Source organism: Rhinatrema bivittatum, chromosome 13, assembly GCF_901001135.1.
Source record: "Rhinatrema bivittatum chromosome 13, aRhiBiv1.1, whole genome shotgun sequence".
Lineage (NCBI taxonomy): Eukaryota > Metazoa > Chordata > Amphibia > Gymnophiona > Rhinatrematidae > Rhinatrema > Rhinatrema bivittatum.
The window spans coordinates 3,527,700-3,551,647 of NC_042627.1; the positions used below are offsets into that span (position 1 = coordinate 3,527,700).

Genomic DNA, 23,948 nt, shown 5'->3' on the forward strand with positions numbered 1-23,948 from the left:
CCTTAAAAGGAAGGCTTAGGGGTAACCTGCATTAAGTGGCAGATACCACCCTAAAAATATTAATAATAATAATAATAATCTTGCTGGGTATACTAGATGGACCACATGGGCTTTTTCTGTTGACATTTGCAAGGTAACTTTGTGATTCAAACAAAACAATGTTGTGAATGAAGGACGGGCGTGTGTTTTTGGCTTCCTTCCATGACGTCATACTGATTGCTGACATGTTGGGGTATGTGGTAGGGTCAGGAGGAGGAGATGTCACTTGGTTTACTGATTGGATAAGGAGCAGAGGTACTGGGATAAAGGGGAGTTTGTGATGGCAGAAGCGGTAGGTTAAACGCTTCTGTAATTTCATGGCATGTTGCAGATTCTGTGGTGGAATAACAGAAAACAGTGGATCTTGCTTATAGTGCAACACGTCCATGTCACCAAGGTTTGTACTCACAATGATCTAAGAACTCAGCTATGTGTAGCAGTCCTCTCGCCCAGCTAATAGGAGGTGATATTTTTTATATCTTAACAAATATAACTTGTACTGGGTATTACCTTTCTGTAAGAAAAATCAGTACACCGACTTAAAATAATGTAGGCACAATACAAATGATTAATTTACAAATATAATACACAATTAGTATAATTGCTTGTTCTCTGCCAGTCTAACTCTCTGAGGTCTGAGGCCTCTGGAAATAATGTCCCAGAGGTATCTGAATACAATAAATATCCCTCTTCAGGATCAGACACCTGCTTATTAGAAATAGAAACACCAAAATCTGTGCAGGTACGGATGTGAAAAAAATGTTTCTTTGTTGTAAGACTGTGAATTCTAGTTTGGGCATTTTAAATTGAACGCAATCTTGAAATGTGGTTTTGAGAAAGATAAAACAAGGAGATTTGCTTGTCCTGGCAATGATTTACTTTGAGTTAATCCTATAAACTTTAGGGATTTAAGAAGGGGAGGTGGTAAGATTAGAATTAAAAGTAATTTGCTATTGGTAGACAACATCCAGAATTTTGCCCTACATAGTGCCAGGGATTAAATCTGTGATTCTAGGACCTGAGTCCTATTGTAATTGAAATGGTGGGAAATCAACAAATATTAGCAGTAAATAATATGAATACTGGAATTGAAAGTTAACAAGACAAAAGAATAAGTAATCCAAGAGGCATTATATTTATCTATCTATATGTCAATATATCTTTATTTAGCTACTTATTTATTTACTTTATTTAGCTGAAGAGGTTAGGGCTGTTCAGCTTGGAGAAGAGACGGCTGAGGGGGGATATGATAGAGGTCTTTAAGATCATGAGAGGTCTTGAACGAGTAGATGTGAATCGGTTATTTACACTTTCGAATAATAGAAGGACTAGGGGGCATTTCATGAAGTTAGCAAGTAGCACATTTAAGGCTAATCGGAGAAAATTATTTTTCACTCACCGAACAATTAAGCTCTGGAATTTGTTGCCAGAGGATGTGGTTAGTGCAGTTAGTGTAGCTGGGTTCAAAAAAGGTTTGGATAAGTTCTTGGAGGAGAAGTCCATTAACGGCTATTAATCAAGGTTACTTAGGGCATAGCCACTGCTATTAATTGCATCAGTAGCATGGGATCTTCTTAGTGTTTGGGTAATTGCCAGGTTCTTATGGCCTGGATTGGCCACTGTTGGAAACAGGATGCTGGGCTTGATGGACCCTTGGTCTGAGCCAGCATGGCAATTTCTTATGTTCTTATTTATATCTATAGCTGAATATCAGCACTTGATTACATGGAGAGAAGCATTTACCTCAGGTTTGGCAATGGGAGGTTTTCAGATTTTTATTATCATGGATAATGTGTTGAAATCCTCCTCTGCCAGTGTGCTGTGGCAGCCAAGAAAGCAAACAGAATGCTGCAAATTACTAGGAAAGAATAGAGAATATAACGCCTCAGTATTGTTCCATGGTTTGATCGCACCTTGAATTATATGTGCCTTTCACATTTCAACACATTTCAAAAAAGGATATAGTAGAATTAGAAGATATATTTATTTATTTTATTTAGGCATTTTATATACTGTCATTCCATTTATAGCTCATAATTGTTTACAAAGTGACATTCACAATGGTTTATAAAATAAATTTGTAGTTCTGACTCTACATAGTCTGAGTCTACACACAAACAAAGATTGACTACAGAGGTAGTATTTATTAATATTCTCTCTTTTGGTTTATTCTTCATGAGTTGATTATCTTCTGTCCTTTATGCCTTTGTGTTTCAGTATTTTCTGCTGTTTTTAGGTTAGATCACATGGGTTTCTGAATAGCCATGTTTTAGCTCACATTTGAATTTCTTTCTGTCTGGTAAAATATGTAACATCCCAGGCAGAAAATTCCTTAATTTTGGACCCACTATGGAAAACACATGATCTCTTATTTGCATCAAATCGGAGTCTTGCTGCTTTATTTTGTAATAATTGTAATGGTTTTAAGTGACATGCTGGAAGACCTAGATGGAAGGCATTACAGTAGTTTAGGTTTGAGAAGATTAGTGTTTGCAAAACAGTTTGGTAGTCCGCAAACGTTAGGATGATTTCAACTGATGTAGAATACACAACTTGGTGTAACCAGTCTTGATTAATTTACTGATGTGCATTTTCATTATAAGGTTCTTATCTAGTTGTATACCTAAATCCTGCATTTGATTTGAGGGATACATTTGAGTATTATCCAGGCTGAAGGGAAGTGCTTTGACTACTGATGGATTTCTACTTAGACAAATGATTTCAGTCTTTTTATGGTTTAATGTTAGTTTCAGTTGCAAAAGCTCTTGTCTTATTGCTTTCATATAGGTAGAGAGTATCACAGTTGTATTTTCATATTGTCTGGAGAGTGGGATGTAGAACTGTAAGTCGTCAGCATACAAAAAGAAAGATATTCCTAGATTTGCCAGTAATTTGCATATTAGGAGAATGTATATATTTAAAAGTGTTGCTGAGAGGGAAAGTATCAGATATATGATTGCCCAGTTTGACTTGGAATGTTCTGTTAGATAGGAATGAGGAGAACCATCTGAGAACCCTGCCATTATTCCCAGTGTTTCTCATCTGATTGCACAGCAGTTTACAGTCAACTGTGTCAAAGACTATAGTTAAGTCAATTAGCATAAGATAATAAGATTAATTTGCATCAAACCCTCGTAAAACAGAGTCCATTAATGAGAGGGGTAATGTTAGTTCAGTGATGTTTCGTAAATCCAAATTGATTTGAGGAGAGAATATTTTGTAGGGATGTGCATTCGTTTCATCCATTTCATACGTTTGCTGTACAAGCATGCAATATGAAACATATAAAACATATGAAACAAATGCACATCTAATTGACATGTAATGGGATACGTACGAAACGAATTAAATGAATAAAACAAATGCACATCCCTAATATTTTGATCTTCCAAGTGATTTATAAGCTGTGATAACACTGCTTTCTCGAGGACTTTTGCGAGAAAATACCAGTTGAATAGTTGTACCAATCATCAGTTCTACAGTATTATTTTTTTTATGATTGACTTTATCACTGCTTGTTCTAATCCATATGGAACAAATCTTTCTGAAGGAGAAAATGTAATTAATGTTGTAATAGTCTTATTGATAATACTGTGTACTTGTTTCATGGAATTGACTGGGTGACCAAAATGATAAAGAGGATGAATCAATTTTCCTATGAGGAAAGGCTAAAGAGGTTAAGGCTCTTCAGCTTGGAGAAAAGGGAAGATATGATAGAGGTCTATAAATTGAGTGATTGGAATGGTTAAACACGAATTGGTTGTTTACACTTTCAAAGACTAGGGGACATGTAATGAAGTTACTAGCTGATACATTTAAGACAAATAAGAGCAAATACTTGTTTACTTAATGCATATTTAAACATTGGAATTCATTGGTGAAAGATGTGGTGAAAGCTATTAGTGTACCTGCATTTAAACAAGGTTTTGACAAGTTTCTGGAAGAAAAGTCCATAAACCATTAGTAAGGTGGAGTTCGGGAAATCCACTGCTTATCCCTGGGATAAGCATCATGGATCCATTGAAACTTTGGAATCCTGCCAGGTACTTATGACCTCAGTTGGCCATTGTTGGAGACAGGATGGACATTTGGTCTGACCAGTATGGCAACTCTTATGTTCTTTTGTAATTTGCATTTTAAAGTATCCTTTATGAGAGCAGTTTTTGGAACACTGTGCCTAACAGTAGGGTCTGCATGTACCTGTTATGTGCAGACTTTAATTTTTCAAAGTAAAATGCTGGGATAAAGTCACCTTCTACATGCACAAGTTACACAAAAGAAGCTGCACCGTCTCCTAGCAATGAGTAACATCTGTTTGTAAACTTAATTACAGATTTTTAAAAATCTAAAATTCTGTCTATAAGTCCTATCCTCACCCATCTCTGCCCTCTTCAATGCCTACTAAAAATCTACTAAATCCTACTAAAAATCTGATCACATCACCCCAGTATTAAAAAGTCTACACTGGCTACCAATCATTCAGAGAATAGAATACAAAACCCTGACGATCATCCACAACGCAGTACACAACACAGATAACTCCGCAGTCAGTAAAATGTTCCACCCCCACAAACCTCAACGGAACACCAGAACTTCCGACAAACGACTACTCGAAATACCCGCTTACCCCATGGCAAAGCTTACTAACACCAGAAATAGAGCTATCTCCATAGCGGGGCCAAAACTTTGGAACGCCCTACCATGCTACCTCACCACTATCAGCGATAATAAATCATTCAAAAAAGAACTGAAAACTTGGATCTTCAGCCAGACTTTCAACGATAATTTAGGCTAATTACAATCGTGATGCCTTCCACCCCTCCTTCTCCCCTCTTCTCTTCTCCTCTTCTTTACCCCTTCCTCCTCCCCTTGCCCCCCCCCTCTTGCCCTCCCCTTTCCCCTACCCCTCGCCTCTTCCCCCCTCCTTCCGCCCCATCCGACCCCCCTACCTCTACCTTCTATCTCTCTCCCCCCCCCCTCTTTCTTTTAATTTCCCACTCATACTTTCTTGTGTTTGGAGCACACGTTTGTACCTACCTTCCTCGTTTTTCGTTTCTATATTCATTTTCGTTATTTGACTTAAGATATTTTAATTATTTCCTGTTACAACCTGTTCCATGACCTGCTATATGCATATACTTTCGTTTCACAACTTGTTCTATGTATAATTGTTTTGTTTCAATGTAAACCGGGGTGAAGGCTTGTGCTAAACCTCGGTATATAAAAGCTACAAATAAATAAATACTAGAAGTGTACAAAAAACTATAGATGTAATCTTCAATATTTATCATTCAACCCTAAATTTTAGGTTTATGTTATGATATTCATTACTGGAAGTAGTGAAAATGCCAGTTATGTAGGCAATTATCTAAAATGATTTTGGGGTTTGAAAGTCCATTGTTTTGATTAGTAAAAATGGTTTTCACAATGACTGAGAATGTAATTGAGAATATTGTTAGTGGTTTGACTAATTTAATGGAAATAAACAATTCCAAATGGAAAATGGAAAATGAGTTCTCAATAAAAATGGAGAAAGAGGATTGAGATATGCTGTGAATTAATGCTCTTGGCATATCACTATGCCAGAGACATGAGGATTTAATGTTCTGACTTCTTCACAGAAGATGCAGGCACCAACCTTCTTCTATAGGTTTAATCTGCACTCTAGCTGTCATTTAGGCCGATTCAGTAAATGTCGTGGGAGAGCGGGCGAGCGCCCGCTCTCCCTTGCATGCAATTCAGTATTTAAATGAGGGCCCTCGGTAAAAAGAGGCGCTAGGGACACCAGCGCGTCCCTAAGGCCTCTTGTTTGACAGGAGCGGATATTTGAGCAGTGTTCTATTATCCTTGTTTTAATAGAACACTGCTCAAATATCCGGTCACTTAGAATGGACGAGCCCCTGGTGTCCCATTGGTCCCACAGCGGCCATTCCATCTCTGATCTCTCCTTCCTAGTGTTAGAGGTGGTTCCCCGCCCACCTGGGGGGGGGTGATTTCCCCGGGACACTGGGTCGGAGGGAGCAGAGATGGATCTTCACTCTTGATACTGTCTCCCCCAAAGGCCTTAATAAAGACATTGAGTGGCATCTTTTTGACTGATGGAGAAAATCCGCTGATTAATTTGGTTGAAATGGATCTCGCGAGAGGCTTTGCTTTTCGCGCCTTTTTCTGTTTACATGGCTGTCATTTTTTAGGGCGCTTGCGCTCCAGTGATTAATGCTACAGGTATGTGGTTCTATGTTGCAATGTTTATCGTAGCCAAGCTGTTCCACTTCTTATATACGAATATTGTATTGCAGATTATAACTGTTACCTGGGTCCCTCCCGATGCAGCAGTCGCGAAACACGGGACCGTGTCGGGGGACTTTAAGAAATCACTGTTATTATTGATGGAGTTGCCAATAGAATGAATTTGATACTGCATTCTCTGAAATAAACAGACTTTGTGAAAGTTTCAGTGGAAGTGAGATTTGTCCTGCACCAGTGTGCTTGTGTACTTGCGGATGTGCAAGGGTTGCGCTTCAGTGTACTTTCAGACTTCAATTACCCCAATATTGACTGGGTAAATGTATCCTTGGGACACGCTAGAGAGATACAGCTCCTGGATGGAATAAATGATAGCTTTATGGAGCAATTGGTTCAAGAACTGACAAGAGAGGGAGCAATTTTAGATCTAATTCTCAGTGGAGCACAGGATTTGGTGAGAGAGGTAACGGTGGTGGGGCGCTTGGCAATAGTGATCATAATATGATCAAATTTGAATTAATGACAGGAAGGGGGACAGTAAGCAAATCCACTGCTCTCGTGCTAAACTATAAAAAGGGAAACATTGATAAAATGAGAAAAATAGTTAGAAAAACTGAAAGGAGCAGCTACAAAAGTAAAAAGTGTGCAAGAGGCATAGTCATTGTTAAAAAATACCATCCTAGAAGCACAGTCCAGATGTATTCCACACATTAAGAAAGGTGGAAAGAAGGCAAAACAATTACTGGCATGGTTAAAAGGGGAGGCGAAAGAAGATATTTTAGCAAAAAAATCTTCATTCAAAAATTGGAAGAAGGATCCAACTGAAGAAAATAGGATAATGCATAAAAGTTGGCAAGTTAAATGTAAGACATTGATAAGACAGGCAAAGAAAGAATTTGAAAAGAAGTTGGCCGCAGAGGCAAAAACTCAAAGTAAAAACTTTTTGAAATACATCTGAAGCAGAAAGCCTGTGAGAGAGTCAGTTGGACCGTTAGATGATCGAGGGGTTAAAGGGGCACTTAGAGAAGATAAGGCCATCACGGAAAGATTAAATGATTTCTTTGCTTCGGTGTTTACTGAAGAGGATGTTGGGGAGGTACCCGTACTGGAGAAGGTTTTCATGGGTAATGATTTAGATGAACTGAACCAAATCACGGTGAACCAAGAAGATGTGGTAGACCTGACTGACAAACTGAAGAGTAGTAAATCACCTGGACTGGATGGTATCCATCCCAGAGTTCTGAAGGAACTAAAAAATGAAATTTCAGACCTATTAGTAAAAATTTGTAACCTATCATTAAAATCATCCATTGTACCTGAAGACTGGAAGATAGCTAATGTAACTCCAATATTTAAAAAGGTCTCCAGGGGCAATCTAGGAAACTACAGACCGGTTAGCCTGACTTCAGTGCCAGGAAAAATAGTGGAATGTGTTCTAAACATCAAAATCACAGAACATATAGAAAGACACGGTTTAATGGAACAAAGTCAGCATGGCTTTACCCAAGCCAAGTCTTGCCTCACAAATCTGCTTCACTTTTTTGAAGGAGTTAATAAACATGTGGATAAAGGTAAACTGGTAGATATAGTGTACTTGGATTTTCAGAAGGCATTTGACAAAGTTCCTAATGACAGACTTCTAGGAATAGTAAAAAGTCATGGGATAGGTGGCGATGTCCTTTCATGGATTACAAATTGGCTAAAAGACAGGAAACAGAGAGTAGGATTAAATGGACAATTTTCTCAGTGGAAGGGAGTAGGCAGTGGAGTGCCTCAGGGATCTGAATTTGGACAATTACTTTTCAATATATTTATAAATGATCTGGAAAGAAATACAACAAGTGAGGTAATCAAATTTGCAGATGACACAAAATTGTTCAGAGTAGTTAAATCACAAGCAGATTGTGATAAATTGCAGGAAGACCTTGTGAAACTAGAAAATTGGGCATCCAAATGGCAGACGAAATTTAATGTGGATAAATGCAAGGTGATGCATATAGGGAAAAATAACCCATGCTATAATTACACAATGTTAGGTTCCATATTAGGTGCTACTACCCAAGAAAGAGATCTAGGCGTCATAGTGGATAACACATTTAAATCATCAGTTCAGGGGGTTGCAGCAGGCAAAAAAGCAAACAAAATGTTGGGAATTATTAGAAAGGGAATGGTGAATAAAATGGAAAATGTCATAATGCCTTTGCATCGTTTCATTCTGAGACCGCACCTTGAATACTGTATACAATTCTGGTCACCGCATTTCAAAAAAGTTATAATTGCGATGGAGAAGGTACAGAGAAGGGCTACCAAAATGATGAGGGGAATGGAACAGCTCCCCTATGAGGAAAGACTAAAGAGGTTAGGACTTTTCAGCTTGGAGAAGAGACGGCTGAGGGGGGATATGATAGAGGTGTTTAAAATCATGAGAGGTCTAGAATGGGTAGATGTGAATCGGTTATTTATGCTTTCGGATAATAGAAGGACTAGGGGGGCACTCCATGAAGTTAGCATGTGGCACATTTAAAACTAATCGGAGAAAGTTCTTTTTCACTCAACGCACAATTAAACTCTGGAATTTGTTGCTAGAGGATGTGGTTAGTGCAGTTAGTATAGCTGTGTTTAAAAAAGGATTGGATACGTTATTGGAGGAGAAATCCATTACCTGCTATGATTAAGTTGATTTAGAAATTAGTCACTGCTATTACTAGCAACGGTAACATGCAATAGTTTTTGGGTACTTGCCAGGTTCTTAGGGACTGGATTGGCCACTGTTGGAAACAGGATGCTGGGCTTCATGGACCCTTGGTCTGACCCAGTATGGCATTTTCTTATGTTCTTATGTTGTTCTTATGTTCTTATGTTCTTAATTTGGTATGGTTCGGGGGAACCGAAAAACGAATAAAATTTTTCCGAAATTTCAAAAAAAATAATTTTTCATTAGTGCACGCTAACGAGAATTAGCGTGCACTAATACGAAAATCAGGCCCCCCCCCCAAAAAAAAACCCCCAAACCCTGGGAAAAATGAAATTTCCCACGGGAGGCCCTTAAACAAAGCCTGAGACGAAAAAAGAAACAAAAAATGATGCACATCTCTAATGATCACTAATGAGAAGAAACATCAGGAAAATCAGAGAATGCTGAGATAGTCCTGTAGAATACTCTTACCCTTTTTTTTAATATAGTACAAACTGGCTCTAAGAGAACATAATCTGCCATTCTGTTCTCTTCAATTCTATATCCAGCACTGATACCATAACCAATGTTTTGATCATCAATTATTGATAACCTATTCTTTTACATCACAGATATAAGAAGTGATATACTGATTGGTCATGTGATGAAATAAGCTTCTTTTCTATTTTGCAGTATCAAATATTATAAAGTGCTGACTTCTCTGCAATTTTGCCCTAGAAATAGCCACAGACATCTAACCAAATAGAAGAATATCCACTTACTTACCACAGGCATCATGAGAAAGATTATGATTAATTGGGACAACTTTCAACTGTACAATTACATGAATCATACTTTATAAAAGTTCTTCTAATCCCATTTTTGTACCTGCAGCCAGAATCAACTGAATAAATGGAAGGCAGGAACCAGACTTCAGTGACTGAGTTCATTCTCCTAGGACTCACTGATAATCCAATACTACAGATTCTGCTCTTTGTCTTTTTTCTTCTGGTCTATATTATCACCCTGCTGGCCAATACTGGGATCATTGTTATAACTTGGCTGGATGTGCATCTACAGACTCCCATGTACTTTTTCCTCTCTCACCTATCTTTTGTTGATATCTGTTATTCTTCAGTCACCACTCCCAAAAACCTCCAGAACCTCCTGGTAGAGAAGAAATCCATTTCCGTTCTTGGTTGTGCTCTGCAACTGTATTTCTTTCTTGGTTTTGCGGCTTCAGAAAGTTTTCTGCTGGTAGTGATGGCATATGATCGTTATGTGGCAATATGTAACCCATTACTTTATTCAGTCCTAATGAACAGGAGATTGTGTATTCAGCTGATGACTGCTGTGTATCTGGTCAGCTTTGTTATTTCCCTCATACATACAACTTGTACCTTCCGCTTATCCTTTTGTGAGTCCAATGTAATTAATCATTTTTTTTGTGATGTTCCTCCATTGTTAGTGCTGTCTTGCTCAGATACCTCTGTAAATGAAATTGTGATTTTTATCATTGTTGGGTTCAATTGCATAACCTCCTTTCTGACCATCCTTATTTCTTACATCTACATTATCTCCACCATCCTGAAGATTCGCTCTGCAGAAGGGAGACACAAAACATTCTCCACCTGTGCCTCCCACTTCACTGTTGTGCTGATATTCTATGGCACAGTTCTTTCCATGAATTTACGACCACCTTCAAGTTATTCATTGGATCAGGACAAAGTGACTTCAGTGTTTTATACGATGATGATCCCCATGTTAAATCCTCTGATTTACAGTTTGAAGAACAAGGAAGTGAAAACTGCAATGAGGAAAGTATTCAGACTGATCTTTGTCATATGACAGACAAAGGGTTACAATTCATTACACATAATACTATTTATCATGTCTAAAGTGCTAGTTGGCATACTCAGCACTGTACAGATACACATAAGAGACAGTGCGTGGAACTTATAATGTAGTTATTACAAACATACATGACAAACACATCTATTAGAAGTGTATTTATTGGACACAAGTGGTTATGATTTCAAAAAAGCCTCAAAAAGATGCATTTTTAGGCTGGATTTGAATGTGGACAGAAAGCATGCTACACTGTCTCAGAAAGTTTATTCCAGGTATTTATCTTAGCAAGGAGGAAAGCACGGAGTCAGGAATTGGCAGTGGAAGAGAAGGAAACAGAATAGAGTGGGTTGCCCAGTATATCCGGTTTATGGGGAAGGCTGTAGGGAGAGAGAAGAGAAGATCTGTAGTGAGGAGGTTCAGAGTAATGCATTTTTGGACTTGAATAATCCAAATAGCAAATGCTGCTAAAGAGAGACTCAAGAAAAACAGAAATACTTGTCCTGGTTCAAAATGGTATTTGGAGCAAGAAGTAGGAGGAGACGCCATAGACATCCCATTAGCCCCAACATGCAGCAGAAAGATTTGCGTACAATCATTAATTCATCTAATGATATGCCTGTCATGTATTTCAGATTTACTCTATTTCCATTATTGCAGATCACTCCAGCAGCATGCCAGTCCAAGAGTTTTTAAGCACCCTTTAAACTCAAGTAATATCTGTAATATTCTCTGTCTCTTTCTTTCATACTAGCACTGCACTTTCAATTTTCCTAGTTCAAAGGAATACATCAAGCACATAACGGTTATTTCATGGGTGGAAAATCTGTGAAGGAACTAAAAACCCATTTCCAAAAGGCACAACTTAAACACACTCTAGTAAGATGGAAATGTAACAAATATAATTGTTGTGCATCACTTCACTGTATTTTAACTGTGAACTATAACCATTGCTTCTGCCTCCATACCTACTATCAACATTTGAAGATTATTCTCAAGATGCCACATCTGACTGATAGAATAACAGACACAAAGCAAGGCAATTGTTAATTCTCTGCATTGATGCTAAATTAAACATGGTTTCAGTCTTCAGTCCATTCATGGGTTCCTTCTGGAGATGTAAAACCACTGGAAAAGAGGGCAAAGCAAAATCATTTTCCAAGGTCAGTCAGCAAAAAGATCAAAAGCTTCACGGATAACACAGAACAGAGAACGAATGTAGATCCAGGAAATGAGGGGTGCAAAATGATGAGAGATTGCAAGTGGAAGCAAAAGCCTGTGGATAGGGATGTGCAGCAGGGACGGATTCATCCAATCCGGTATTCGTATTTGTTGGGACGCAAATACATTGCATTTGTTCAAGGGGCGAAAACCCTGATTCGTTGATAAGTTTCATTCATTTTCCGGTTCCCATTAAAGTCAAGGGGGAAGTATTTGCAGCCTATTTTTGGCTGCAGAATTGGGGTTTTCTTATCAATTCTGATGAAACTTCCAGGGAGCAATCATCAGAACAAGAAAAGAGCTCCAAGGTACTTAGACTGTGGCATGATTTATGGCTGGGAATAGGCGAGAAAATTCAGACAAAGAACAAGATAATCTATATAAACCCACCTCACAAGACCAGCGCCTCAATACTGGCAGTAGGCAAGATGTTCATGACATGTCAGTGTTCCAGCATTTATGTCCTAAGAGTTTGGACTGCTCCACTGCAATATATATATATCTTCTTTGGTTTTGATTTACATTGCAATTTTTATTAGTCCTATATTATTATATATACTCAATTTACTGGGACAATAAATGTAAAAGTCAACTAAGTACAGTGTGAAGATATTTTCTGTTTGTCTGTGGGAATTAAGAAAGAACCACCTAGCAATCTTATTCACTTCCAGCCCATTAGAGGGGAGACCCACTTGATTGATTATTGAATGGGATGGGGTATTGGGTGAGATCTGTTTTCACATGAGCAACTTTGAGAGTTTTTTTATATTTGGGTGATAGACAGATATAGCATTCGAGGTCAAACCCTCATAGAGACATAAATCCTGGACGGACAGGCACAGCATTCAAGGTCAAACCTTCATAGACACGTAAGGCCTGGACGGACAGGCACAGCATTTGAGGTAAAACCCTCATAGAGACATAAGGCCTAGATTGACAGGCACAGCATTCGAGGTCAAGCAATTTTAGGGACATAAAGCCTGGACGGGCAGGCACAGTATTCAAGGTCAAGCACTTTTAGGGACATAAGGCCTGGATGGACAGGCACAGCATTCGAGGTCAAACCCTCATACAGACGTAAATCCTGGACAGACTTGCACAGCATTAGAGGATTTCCTTTGTGCATGTATGTTGTGGTTTGATCTGTTACTTCATCTTGAACAGGTACATTGCCAGAAGAAAATGGCATCTTTTCCATTTCTGAAAGATAATTCAACAGAGGATGCTTTTAGAGCAATAGAGACTGCCATTTGTGAAGAAAGAACTAAAGACAGCTTTTTATGTTCTTACATTCCAAATGTAGATGGACAGGAACAGCATTCGAGGTCAAACCCTCATAAGACGTAAAGCCTGGACGGACAGGCACAGCATTCGAGGTCAGGCACTTTTAGGGACATAAGGTCTGGATGGACAGGCACATCGTTCAAGGTCAAACCCACGTAGAGACGTAACACCTGGGCAGAAAGGCATAGCATTAGAGGTCAAACCCTCGAAGAGACTTAAAGCCTGGACAGACAGGCACAGCATTCGAGGTCAAGCATTTTTAGAGACGTAAAGCCTGGACAGACATGCACATCATTTAAGGTCAAGCACTTTTAGGGACATAAGGCATGGACGGACATGCACAGCATTTGAGGTCAAACCCTCGTAGAGATGTAAAGTCTGGAAGGACAGGAACAGCATTCGATGTAAAGCCTGGATGGACAGGCACAGCATTCGAGGTCAAGCATGTTTAGGGACATAAGGCATGGACAGACAGGCACAGCATTAGAGGTCAAACCCTCATAGAGACGTAAAGCCTGGACATACAGGCACAGCAATAGCGGTCAAACCCTTGTAGAGACATAAGGCCTGGATGGATAGGCATAGCATTAGAGGTCAAACCCTCATAGAGACATAAGGCCTGGATGGACAGGCACAGCATTCGAGATCAGGCCCTTGTAGGGTCATTTGGCCTGGACAGTGGACAGACAGGCACAGAGTTTTATTCATCTTGCCATTCACAAGGAAAATTTGGAAACCCAAGCAAAGGCAGGTTTATTTTCAAGAATTCTAGCATTTCCATCAACTCTGGTGCCAGCCTTGAGTGGTGAGGGCTCATTGAAAATACATGTTCACTGGTCACACTGGTTGGTGGACATGACAGATATCGCTGAGCCATTTCGGCTAGGTGTGGCCAGACAGTGGACTTGTGTGCCCATTATGCCAGCGGATCTGTCTGCATGTCCTCTGTGGGCTCTGAGAGATACCGGGTCACTGACAGTTGTGCTGGTGTCTCCTTTGCTTGGGTGGGCTCAGAGTCACTCATGCCAGCTGCTGTCTCTCTAGCCCATAGCACAAAATAATGATTCTGCACGGGCAACATGCCTTTGGAGAATTGAAGTGGAGGAGGAGGAGGAGGTACTAGCTGTCGCTGACAGAGTGCTGCTCCTGCTTGGGCTAGCAGTACAACTCTCTGAAGTGCCTGCTGTTTCCTCCTCTGCTTCATGCCCAATCTGTCTCTGCCTATGGCGCTCCTGTTCATGGACTTTTACTAACAGCAGGTCCTTCACCAATAGGAGACAATTTGACTGTAGGGCGAGTTTCCCTTTCACATGGGGATCACAAACTGTGGTGAGCATGTATGTGTGGTCTTCTGTTAAAGGCCTTAATCTCTCTTCCACCTGCTGCTGCAAAACGTCCAGACAATGCAGCACCTCAACTCTCATTCCCTCTTCCTATTTAAAGGCCTCCAAATTTTCATCCAGGAAATTAACTATAGCGATAATGTCAGCCAAGGTGGCACTTCTGGAACTCAGCTTCTCCTTGACATCCTTGAAGGGCTGCAGGATTTTTACTAGCTGACTCATGACTAACCAATCATGATGCCCTAGGGGACTCTGCGTAGCTATGTCCATTTCCAAAGAAAGTTCATGAAGGGGTGTCTGCAGCTCCACTAACCTCTGCAGCCTCATATAGGTGGAATTCCACTGGGTGGCAATGTCTTGAATGAGATGCTTGTGAGGCATCCCCAAATCAGTCTGCTTTTGTCGGAGAACCTGCCCCGCCTTCACACTTCTGTGGAAGTGCACTGCTATGTTCCTGCACTTGTGTATTAACGTATGCAGGTATTCATTCTGTTGGTGATTGGACTACAACCCCAGAGCTGACTTCACTGCCAGGTGCAGAGTGTGTGCAAAACATCGGATGTTCTGAAAGCACCCGTCGGTTATTGCCTTAACCATGTTTGCTCCATTGTCTATGACAAAGAACCCTGCCTGAGGATTCCTGTCTCGCTGGTGTAGTTGCCAGCCTGCCAGCATCTGTCTGATGCATGATAGAATATTGGCTGGGGCATGGGCCTCATCAATCAGATGGGTGTGCAGTAAAGCCCACCTCCACCCTGAATCTTGTTCACTAATAGAGCTGCTGCTTGCCGCTGCCTCAGCCAGGTCTCACCAGTGTGCTGTCAGAGAGAGGTAAGAGTGTGCAGCATTCATGGTGGTCCAGATATTGCAGGTGAAATGCACACTCCCCTCTGCCTTAGCTAGCAGTGCTTGCATGTGACTGCGCACTGCTTGTACAGGCTGAGGATGATCTTTCTGCTAAATGTGGTTCTGGAGGGAACTTTGTAATTTGGAACTATGACCTTCAGAAAATTCTTGAAACCCACATTTTCCACTATCTGCAAGGGCTGGTCATCAAGGGCAATCATTTCCCCAATGCTCCTGGTTACAACTTTTGAGGCTGCCTGCCTCCTACCCCGGGATAGCGTTACTGCACTCCACCCCATTTGCTCCATAGTGGGTTGTCACTTCTGCCAAATGTCAGGGGGTTGCTGGTCTGCCACCTGACTGTATTTTTTTAAGAGAATACAACTGATATACATTTATCTGTTGTGTTCCACTCATGATTTCATAGTCTGTCATATCCCCCTTCAGCTGTCTCTTCTCCAAACTGAACAGCCCCAACCACTTTAGCCTTGACTCATAGAGGAGCCATTCCATCCACTTTATCATTTTGGCACCCTTCACTGTATCTTTTCCAAAGCAACTATATTTTTTTGAGATATAGAACAAGAACTACACACAACACTCTAGAAGGTGAATTTTAAAAACCCGGCATGCACATCAATGAGGGGATGTGTGCACAAGTCAGGCTCGAATGGAAGACCAAATTTTAAAAGCTGCTCAGGTACACGGATATCAACTGCAGTGCGCATATCTCAAAAATTTTAAAAAAGGAGTGGTGCAGGGTGTAGGCAGGGCATGAACATTTCAGGGTTTAGCTAAGAGATGAGGGCAAATATCTATGTGCCTGGGCATGGTCCTAATTCTAGTGCCACATAAGTTTACTTCTGCCATGGATGAGGTTTATGTTAAAAAAAAAAAAAAAAGAAACAATCCAGAACTTAGGGATTTCAGGGTCTGGGGTAACTGTTTGCTAATAAACCACTGAGGTATGGAGGACATAGCTCTTAACTGATCGAACTGGTGGATGAACTGTTGAAACTGGTAATGGCATGGGTGCCCGCCACTTTTAAAATCACCTGACTTATGTGGTAGAAGCAGGATTTCTGCTCTTATTTAAAATTGTGCTCAAATGTGCACATGGCCAGGATATTTTATAACTTGTGTGCATATATGCTCATGAGTTATAAAATGGCCACTTAGCTGGGTGCATGCCAATTCACATGCACCAAAGTGTACCCATGTGCCAGATTGAAAGTTACCATCCCTGTGTGGCCTCACCATAGATTAATACAGAGGCATTAGGCCACACCATTTACTCTCTATTCCTCTGCTAATAATTCCTAACATTATTTTTCCTTTTTTGCCCACTGCCACATGCTGAAGCAAGGATTTCAAAGTATTGTCCACTATGATGCACAGGTTATTTTCCTGGGCAGTAACTTAACTCTTAATATGGAACATAACTTCATGTAACTACAGTATAGGTTACTTTTTCCCATTTGCATCAGTTTGCACCAAATAAAGCAAAATTGTATATGAATGTCAGGCATGAGTTCTTGGCTTCATACACTGACTTCATACTAATATTACTCTCTGAGTGCTGATATGTTGGGATATATGAGAGGGTCAGGAGGAGGAGGAGATATCAGTTGGCTTCCGGATGGGATTAGGGATAGGAAGGAGGAGAAGGAGGAGGTAGTATTGGGATAAAGGGGAGTTGTGCTAGAAGAAGCATTAGGTTGTAGACTTACATAATTGTATAGTATGTTGCAGATTCACAGTGAACATGGAAGATGTGGTAGGCCAGATTTATTTATTTAAAATCCTTTATATACCGACATTCATTTGCATATCACAACAGTTTACAGATAACGGGTTAATAAACATAATTTAGGAAGTGAAAAATAAAGTTACATGTAACAAGGAGGTGAAGGAACAAATTGGGAGAGTAGAGGAAGAGAAAGGGTCCATAGGCCTTGAGTAGGGCGATTGAAGAGTAGTAAAACATCTGGACTGGATGATATACAATCCAGGGTGCTGAAAGAAGTCAAAAATGAAATTTCAGACCTATTACAATTACGGGTAGATTTTATAAATTTGCGCGAGCGCATACTCTTGTTCGCGGGATTTCAATAGATACACGCGTAGCCGCGCGTATCCATTAAAATCCGGGGTCAGCGCGCGCAAGGCTGCCCAAAATCAGCAGCCTGCGCGCGCCGAGCCATACAGTCTGCCTCCGTTCCCTCCGAGGCCGCTCCAAAATCTACCCCTTAATTTGTAACCTATTATTAAAGTCATCCATTGTACCTAAAGACTGGAAAGAGTTCAATGTAACCACAATATTTAAAAATGGCTCCAGGGGTGATCCAGGAAACTATGGACGAGTGAGCCTGATTTCAGTGCTGGGAAAAGTCAATGAAATTGTTATAAAGAATAAAATCACAAAACATTTAGGTAGACATGGTTTAATGGGACACCCAGTCAGCATGGAATTACCCAAGGGAAATCTTGCCTTATAAATCTACATTTTTTTGGAGGGATGAATAAACATGTGGACAAAGATTAACCAGTAGATGTGGCATATTTGGATTTTCAGAAGGTTTTCAACAAAGTCCCTCTTCAGAGGCTTCTAGGAAAACTAAAAAGATATGGGATAGGAGTTGATGTCTTTTTGTGGTTTGCAAACTGGTTAAATGACAAAAAACAGAGAACAGGATTATATGGTCTGTTTTCACAGTGGAAAAAGTTAAAGAGTGGAGTGCCTCAGAGATCTGTAGTTGGACCAGTGTTTTTTTAATATATTTATAAATTATCTCAAAAGGGGTATGACAAGTGTGGTGATCAAATTTGCAGAAGACACAAAATTATGCAGAGTAGTTAAATCTCAAATGGATTGTGATAAATTGCAGGAAGACCTTGTGAAACTGGAATATTGGGCTTCCAAATGGCAGATGAAATTTAATCTTTACAAATGCAAAGTGTTGCATATAAGGAAAGATAACCCTTGCTGTAGTTACACAGTTTTAGGTTCTATTTTAGGAATTGCTACCCAGGAAAGATATCTAGGCGTCATTGTGGAAAATACATTGAAATCATCATCTCAGTGTGCTTTGGAAGTCAGAAAAGGAAGCAGAATGTTAAGAATAATTAGGAAAGGAATGGCGAATAAAATGGTGGATGTCATAATGCCTCTGTAATGCTCTGTGGTGAAACCACACCTTGAATAATATGTGCAATTCTGGTCTCCACATCTCAAGAAAGATATAGTTGCATTAGAGAAAGTGCAGATAATGGCAACCAAAATGATAAGAGGCATGAAATGGAGGAAAGGCTAATTTAGAATTCATCTATTATTATTCTGTTATATGTACACGCAATTGCGTATTTTTGTTCCTTGTACACCGACGTGATATCTTTGATGAGCGGCGGTATAGAAAAACCAATAAATAAATAAATAAAGAGATTAGGCCTGTTCAGTTTGGAGATGAGATGACTGAGGAGGGATATGATCGGTTATTTACTCTCTCAGATAATAATATAATAGAAAGACCAGGGGGCACTCGATTAAGTTAACAAGTAGTTCATTTAAAACAAATTGAAGAAAGTGTTTTTACACTCAGCGCATAGTTAAGTTCTGGAATTCATTGCCAGTGGATATGGTTTTGGCAGGTAGTGTAACTGGGTTTAAAAAAGGTTTGGATAAGTTCCTAGAAGAAAACTCCATAAACTGCTTTTAATCAATAAGGAATAGTAGCTTGAGATGTATTTAATATTTGGGTACTTGCCAGGTACTTCTGATTTGGATTGGTGACTGTTGCAAACAGGATGCTGGGATTAATGACCCTTGGTCTGACCCAGTATGGCATCTCTTATGTTCTTATGTTCTTATTCTGTGGCAGATTTATAGAAAACTGGGAGCCCTGCTTATACAGCAACAGATTGATATCACAAACAAATTTTGTTCAAGGTAATCAGAGAACTCAACTATGTGTAGCATTCAATTCACCCAACCAACATAAGATGACATCTGGAGCACGATCGGTTCACTGTTTGAAAATGCCTATGCATCACTATCTTTGACGATCCTTGTGGCCTGATTCTCTGTCCCTCCCAATGCAGCCACTATGAAACACGGTGCCTGTCAGGGGATTGACTGTGCTGTTATTATGATTGAATTGCACTTCTTTAATCCTTTCAAGACCAGTCTGCCTGATATCTGTTCTGGTAAAAATTAATTATTTTGATATATCGAGACATATTTTTGTCTGTAGATGAACACAAATGTCTGAACACATCTTTTCTTAGTGGATCTTTTGTACTTTAACAGATATAACTTACATTACAAATTACCTTTCTGAATGAAAAATCAGTATGCCAACTTAAAATAATTATTGTAGAAAGAAATCAAATTGATTAATTTATAAATAAAATAATATACAATTAGTATAATTGCTGATTTTCAGCCCATCTGACTCTCTGAAGTCTGAGGCCTCAAGAGATCATGTCCCAGAGGTATCTGCATACAATATATACCCTCCTACAGGATCAAAAACCTGCTCATTAGAAGCAACAAAATGTGTGCAGGTACAGTTGTGAAAAAATATTTTTTCTCTGTTATATTCTCTGTGAATGCTAAGTTACATTATTTAATTGAATTTACACTGTTAATTTTGTTTGGGAAAGATTAAAAAACAAAGAGCCCAATATTCAGCACCAGTTAGCTGGCTAAATAGTGACTAATCTGGCTAAGAGAGAAAATAATAATTTAAATAAATGAATATTAATTCGACCAACATCCTATCTATACATATAAAACCTAGCATGAATGCGTGAATGAATGATGATTTAAATAGACAGGTTTTGTATGTATAGATAGGATGTTGGATAATAAAGATTTTGTCTATGTTTGTTAGTCAAATTAATATTCATTTATTTAAATTATTATTTTCTCTATTGGTATATACATTACATTAATTTGTGAGAAAAATCTTATTTCCTTTATTGTATTTGTTACTACTAATCTGGCTAAGAGGCAGCTGATGAATATCCGGTTATGATCAGCAGCCATTTTACCAAAAAGGTCACTTATCCAACTTGGAAGTTAGCCAGATATCTAGTGGGCGGGCAGTGGACATATCAGAGTGGCACTGCTTATCCTGCTAATTTAGCTGAAAATAAATAATATTTGTACTTATCTAGCTAAGTTAACCAGATAAGTTAGTCGCGCCATACAGTAGGTCTTGGTCAGACCTATATAAACATTTACTTTTGAATATCTACCCAAGGAGAATTTGTTTGTACTGGCAATGATTTACTTTGAATTAATCTTATAATCATTAAGGATTTAAGGGGAAGTTAGAATTGAAAGCAATTGTAGACAACGAGCAGAATTCTGCCCTTTGTAGTGCCAGAAGTTAAATCTGTGATTCTTAAACTTGATTCCTATTATTACTGGAGGTAGGAAATCAACAAATATTAACATTAATATGAATATTGGAATTAAAGGTTTACAAGTTTAAAGGTCAAATAATCCAAGAAGCAACATAATATATAAGTAGAGTAGATATATCTTTATTTAGCTACCTATCCATCTTTTTATATTTATCACTGAATATCAGGATTTGATTACATGGAAAGAAGCATTTATCTCAATGGTAATGGCAATGGTAAATTTCAGATTATTATTATTGTACTTTGCATTTTAATGTGTCCTCTATGAGAGTAATTTTAGAACATTGGGCAAAACAGAGTGTGCATGAACCTGTTTTGCACAGATTGTTATGCATAAAATTGTCAAAAATGCTGGGGCAAAGTCCCTTGCTACACACTTAAGATATGCACAGGAAGCTACACCTCCTCCTAACAGTCAGTAACTTCTGTGTGAAAGCTTAAATACTGATTTTTGGAAAGCTAAATATCTATGTATATTTCCTACCTACATCCAACTCTGCCTTCTTATTTATATATTTATTTAAAATGATTTATTAATCGCTTTCCTGATCACGTGGGTGTCCTCCGGGCCGCGAAGAGGAGCAGGCCGAAGTCTGCAGCTCCCTGCCATGGTGAAGAGGAAGCTGGGAGCAGCTTCTACCATGAAGAGCAGGCCACAGGCCTGCCAGAAGACAGTGTGGGAGGCGGCTCCTGCTGCGAGGTAGAATATCAGTGGCTCCGTGCCGTGAGGTAAGAGGCCTTCCATGGCTCCGGCCGCAGGAGGAATCGCAACAATTTCATAACGTGCAGTTTCTATTTTTAGGTTTCGGGGCATGTTGGGTGATTCAGGTGTACTATTCTTGACCACTGGACTCACAGTAAATGATACTCTGTCAAGAATGATAAGCAATTTTTCCAAGCTGATTTTCCTTGATTTATTCAGTAAATGTGTTTGTTAAGAAGAGGATTGATAAAAGTAATTATTCCTAGAATGATCACTAATGAGTAAATGCTTCAGGAAAATCAGAGAATGCCAAGGTAATCCAGTTAGACACTGGGTAAAGTATAGCAGAGACAGGCTTTATGAAAGAATATTCTGCTATTCTTTTCAATTCTATTCTTCAATACAAATAATCACGACAAAGGCACTGATCATCAGTGAATGATGGGGCTTTTGTTTTATATCACAGATATCACAGATAAAAGAATTGAGATACTGATTTGGTAATGTGATATAATAAATTTATTTTTGTTTCAGATACAAAATTTATTAATAATTAATTAATTTTATTTGTATTCCACCATTAAGACACTTCAAATAATACAAAGTGCTGAGTCTGCAATGTAAACCTATAAATTGTCTCAGGCTTTGAACTAAATGTGGGTACTGAATATATCATTTTTTTTAACCACAGGCAGCACAAGAATGATGATGATTCATTTGGACTGCTTTTAACTGTACGAATATAGAAATCATACTTTATAAAAGTTCCTCCAAGACCATTTTTGTACCTGCAGCTAGAAACAACTGTATAAATGGAAGGCAGGAACCAGACTTCAGTGACTGAGTTCATTCTCCTAGGACTCACTGATCATCCAATACTACAGATTCTGCTCTTTGTCTTTTTTCTTCTGGTCTATATTATCACCCTGCTGGCCAATACTGGGATCATTGTTTTAACTTGGCTGGATGTGCGCCTACAGACTCCCATGTACTTTTTCCTCTCTCACTTGTCTTTTGTTGATATCTGTTATTCTTCAGCTACCACTCCCAAAAACCTTCAGATCCTCCTGGGAGAGAAGAAATCCATCTCCTTTCTTGGTTGTGCTCTGCAAATGTATTTTTTTATCGGGTTTGGTGCTTCAGAAGGTTTTCTGCTGACGGTGATGGCATTTGATCGTTATGTGGCAATATGTAACCCATTACTTTATTCAGTCATTATGAATAGTAGAGTGTGTATTCAGCTGATGACTGCTGTGTATCTGGTCAGCTTTGTTATTTCTCTCATACAAACAATTTTCACCTTTCGCTTATCCTTTTGTGAGTCCAACGTGATTAATCATTTTTTCTGTGATATCCCACCATTGTTGCTTCTCTCTTGCTCAGACACCTCAGTAAATGAAGTTGTGAGTTTTATAATTATTGGGTTTAATTGCATAATCTCCCTTTTAACCATTTTAATTTCTTACATCTACATTATCTCCACCATCCTGAGGATTCGCTCTGCAGAAGGGAGACACAAAACATTTTCCACTTGTGCCTCCCACTTCACTGCTGTGCTGATATTCTTTGGGACAATTCTTTTCATGAATTTACAACCACCTTCAAGTTATTCACTGGATCAGGAGAAAGCGATTTCAGTGTTTTATACAATGGTTATTCCCATGTTAAACCCTCTGATTTATAGCCTGAAGAACAAGGAAGTGAAAGCTGCAATGAGTAAAATATTTAGACTAAATTTTGCCATATGACAGATGGCTCCAATTCAATACACATATTAATATTTATCTTTTCTAAATTGCTAGTACACATACATAGCACTGTACAGATACACAGAAGAGGCAGTCCATATGTAATAGAGCTTATAATCTACTTGTGACAAACATACATTGCAAACAGTTCTATGGGAATTGTATGTATTGGATAGAATTCATTATGATTTGTAAGAAGCCTCAAAAACATGAGTTTTGGATTAAATTTGAATATGGAGTGAGAGAGAGAGACTCCTGACCCCTGACCCCTCCCCCCCCCCCCCCCCCCAAGACTTGCCAAAAGTCCCTGGTGGTCCAGCGGGAGTCCTGGAGCGATCTCCTGCACGCGGGCCGTTGGCTGCCAGTATTCAAAATGGCACCGATAGCCTTTGCCCTTACTCTGTCACAGGTTGAGGTCTTCATTACATGCGTGGATTCCTTCTGCAGATGTACAACCAGAAGAGGGCAAAGCAAAATCATTCTCCAAGGTCAGACAGCAAAAGGTCAAAAGCTTCTCGGATAATACAGAACAGAGAAAGGAGATAGATTTATTTATTTATGTCTAT

At 39.2% G+C, this 23,948-nt stretch overlaps 2 protein-coding genes across 3 annotated transcripts; both read left to right on the top strand.

Moving 5' to 3' along the window:
• Positions 1-9,871: 9,871 nt before the first annotated feature.
• Positions 9,872-10,807, top strand: LOC115075241 (olfactory receptor 1020-like). Its single transcript, XM_029575533.1, has one exon. It carries the CDS (start codon positions 9,872-9,874, stop codon positions 10,805-10,807), a length of 936 nt encoding a protein of 311 aa, XP_029431393.1.
• A 6,081-nt stretch (positions 10,808-16,888) lies between these two features.
• On the top strand, positions 16,889-23,382 carry LOC115075371 (olfactory receptor 1020-like). 2 transcript variants are annotated; one of them, XM_029575696.1, is made up of 2 exons: positions 16,889-16,899; positions 22,458-23,382. In XM_029575696.1, the coding sequence occupies exons 1-2, from the start codon at positions 16,889-16,891 to the stop codon at positions 23,380-23,382; spliced, it is 936 nt and encodes a 311-aa protein (XP_029431556.1). The 2 variants fall into 2 exon arrangements, with proteins under 2 accessions (XP_029431556.1, XP_029431555.1); XM_029575695.1 differs by lacking the exon at positions 16,889-16,899 and having other exon boundaries at positions 22,447-23,382.
• The last annotated feature ends 566 nt before the right edge of the window (positions 23,383-23,948 follow it).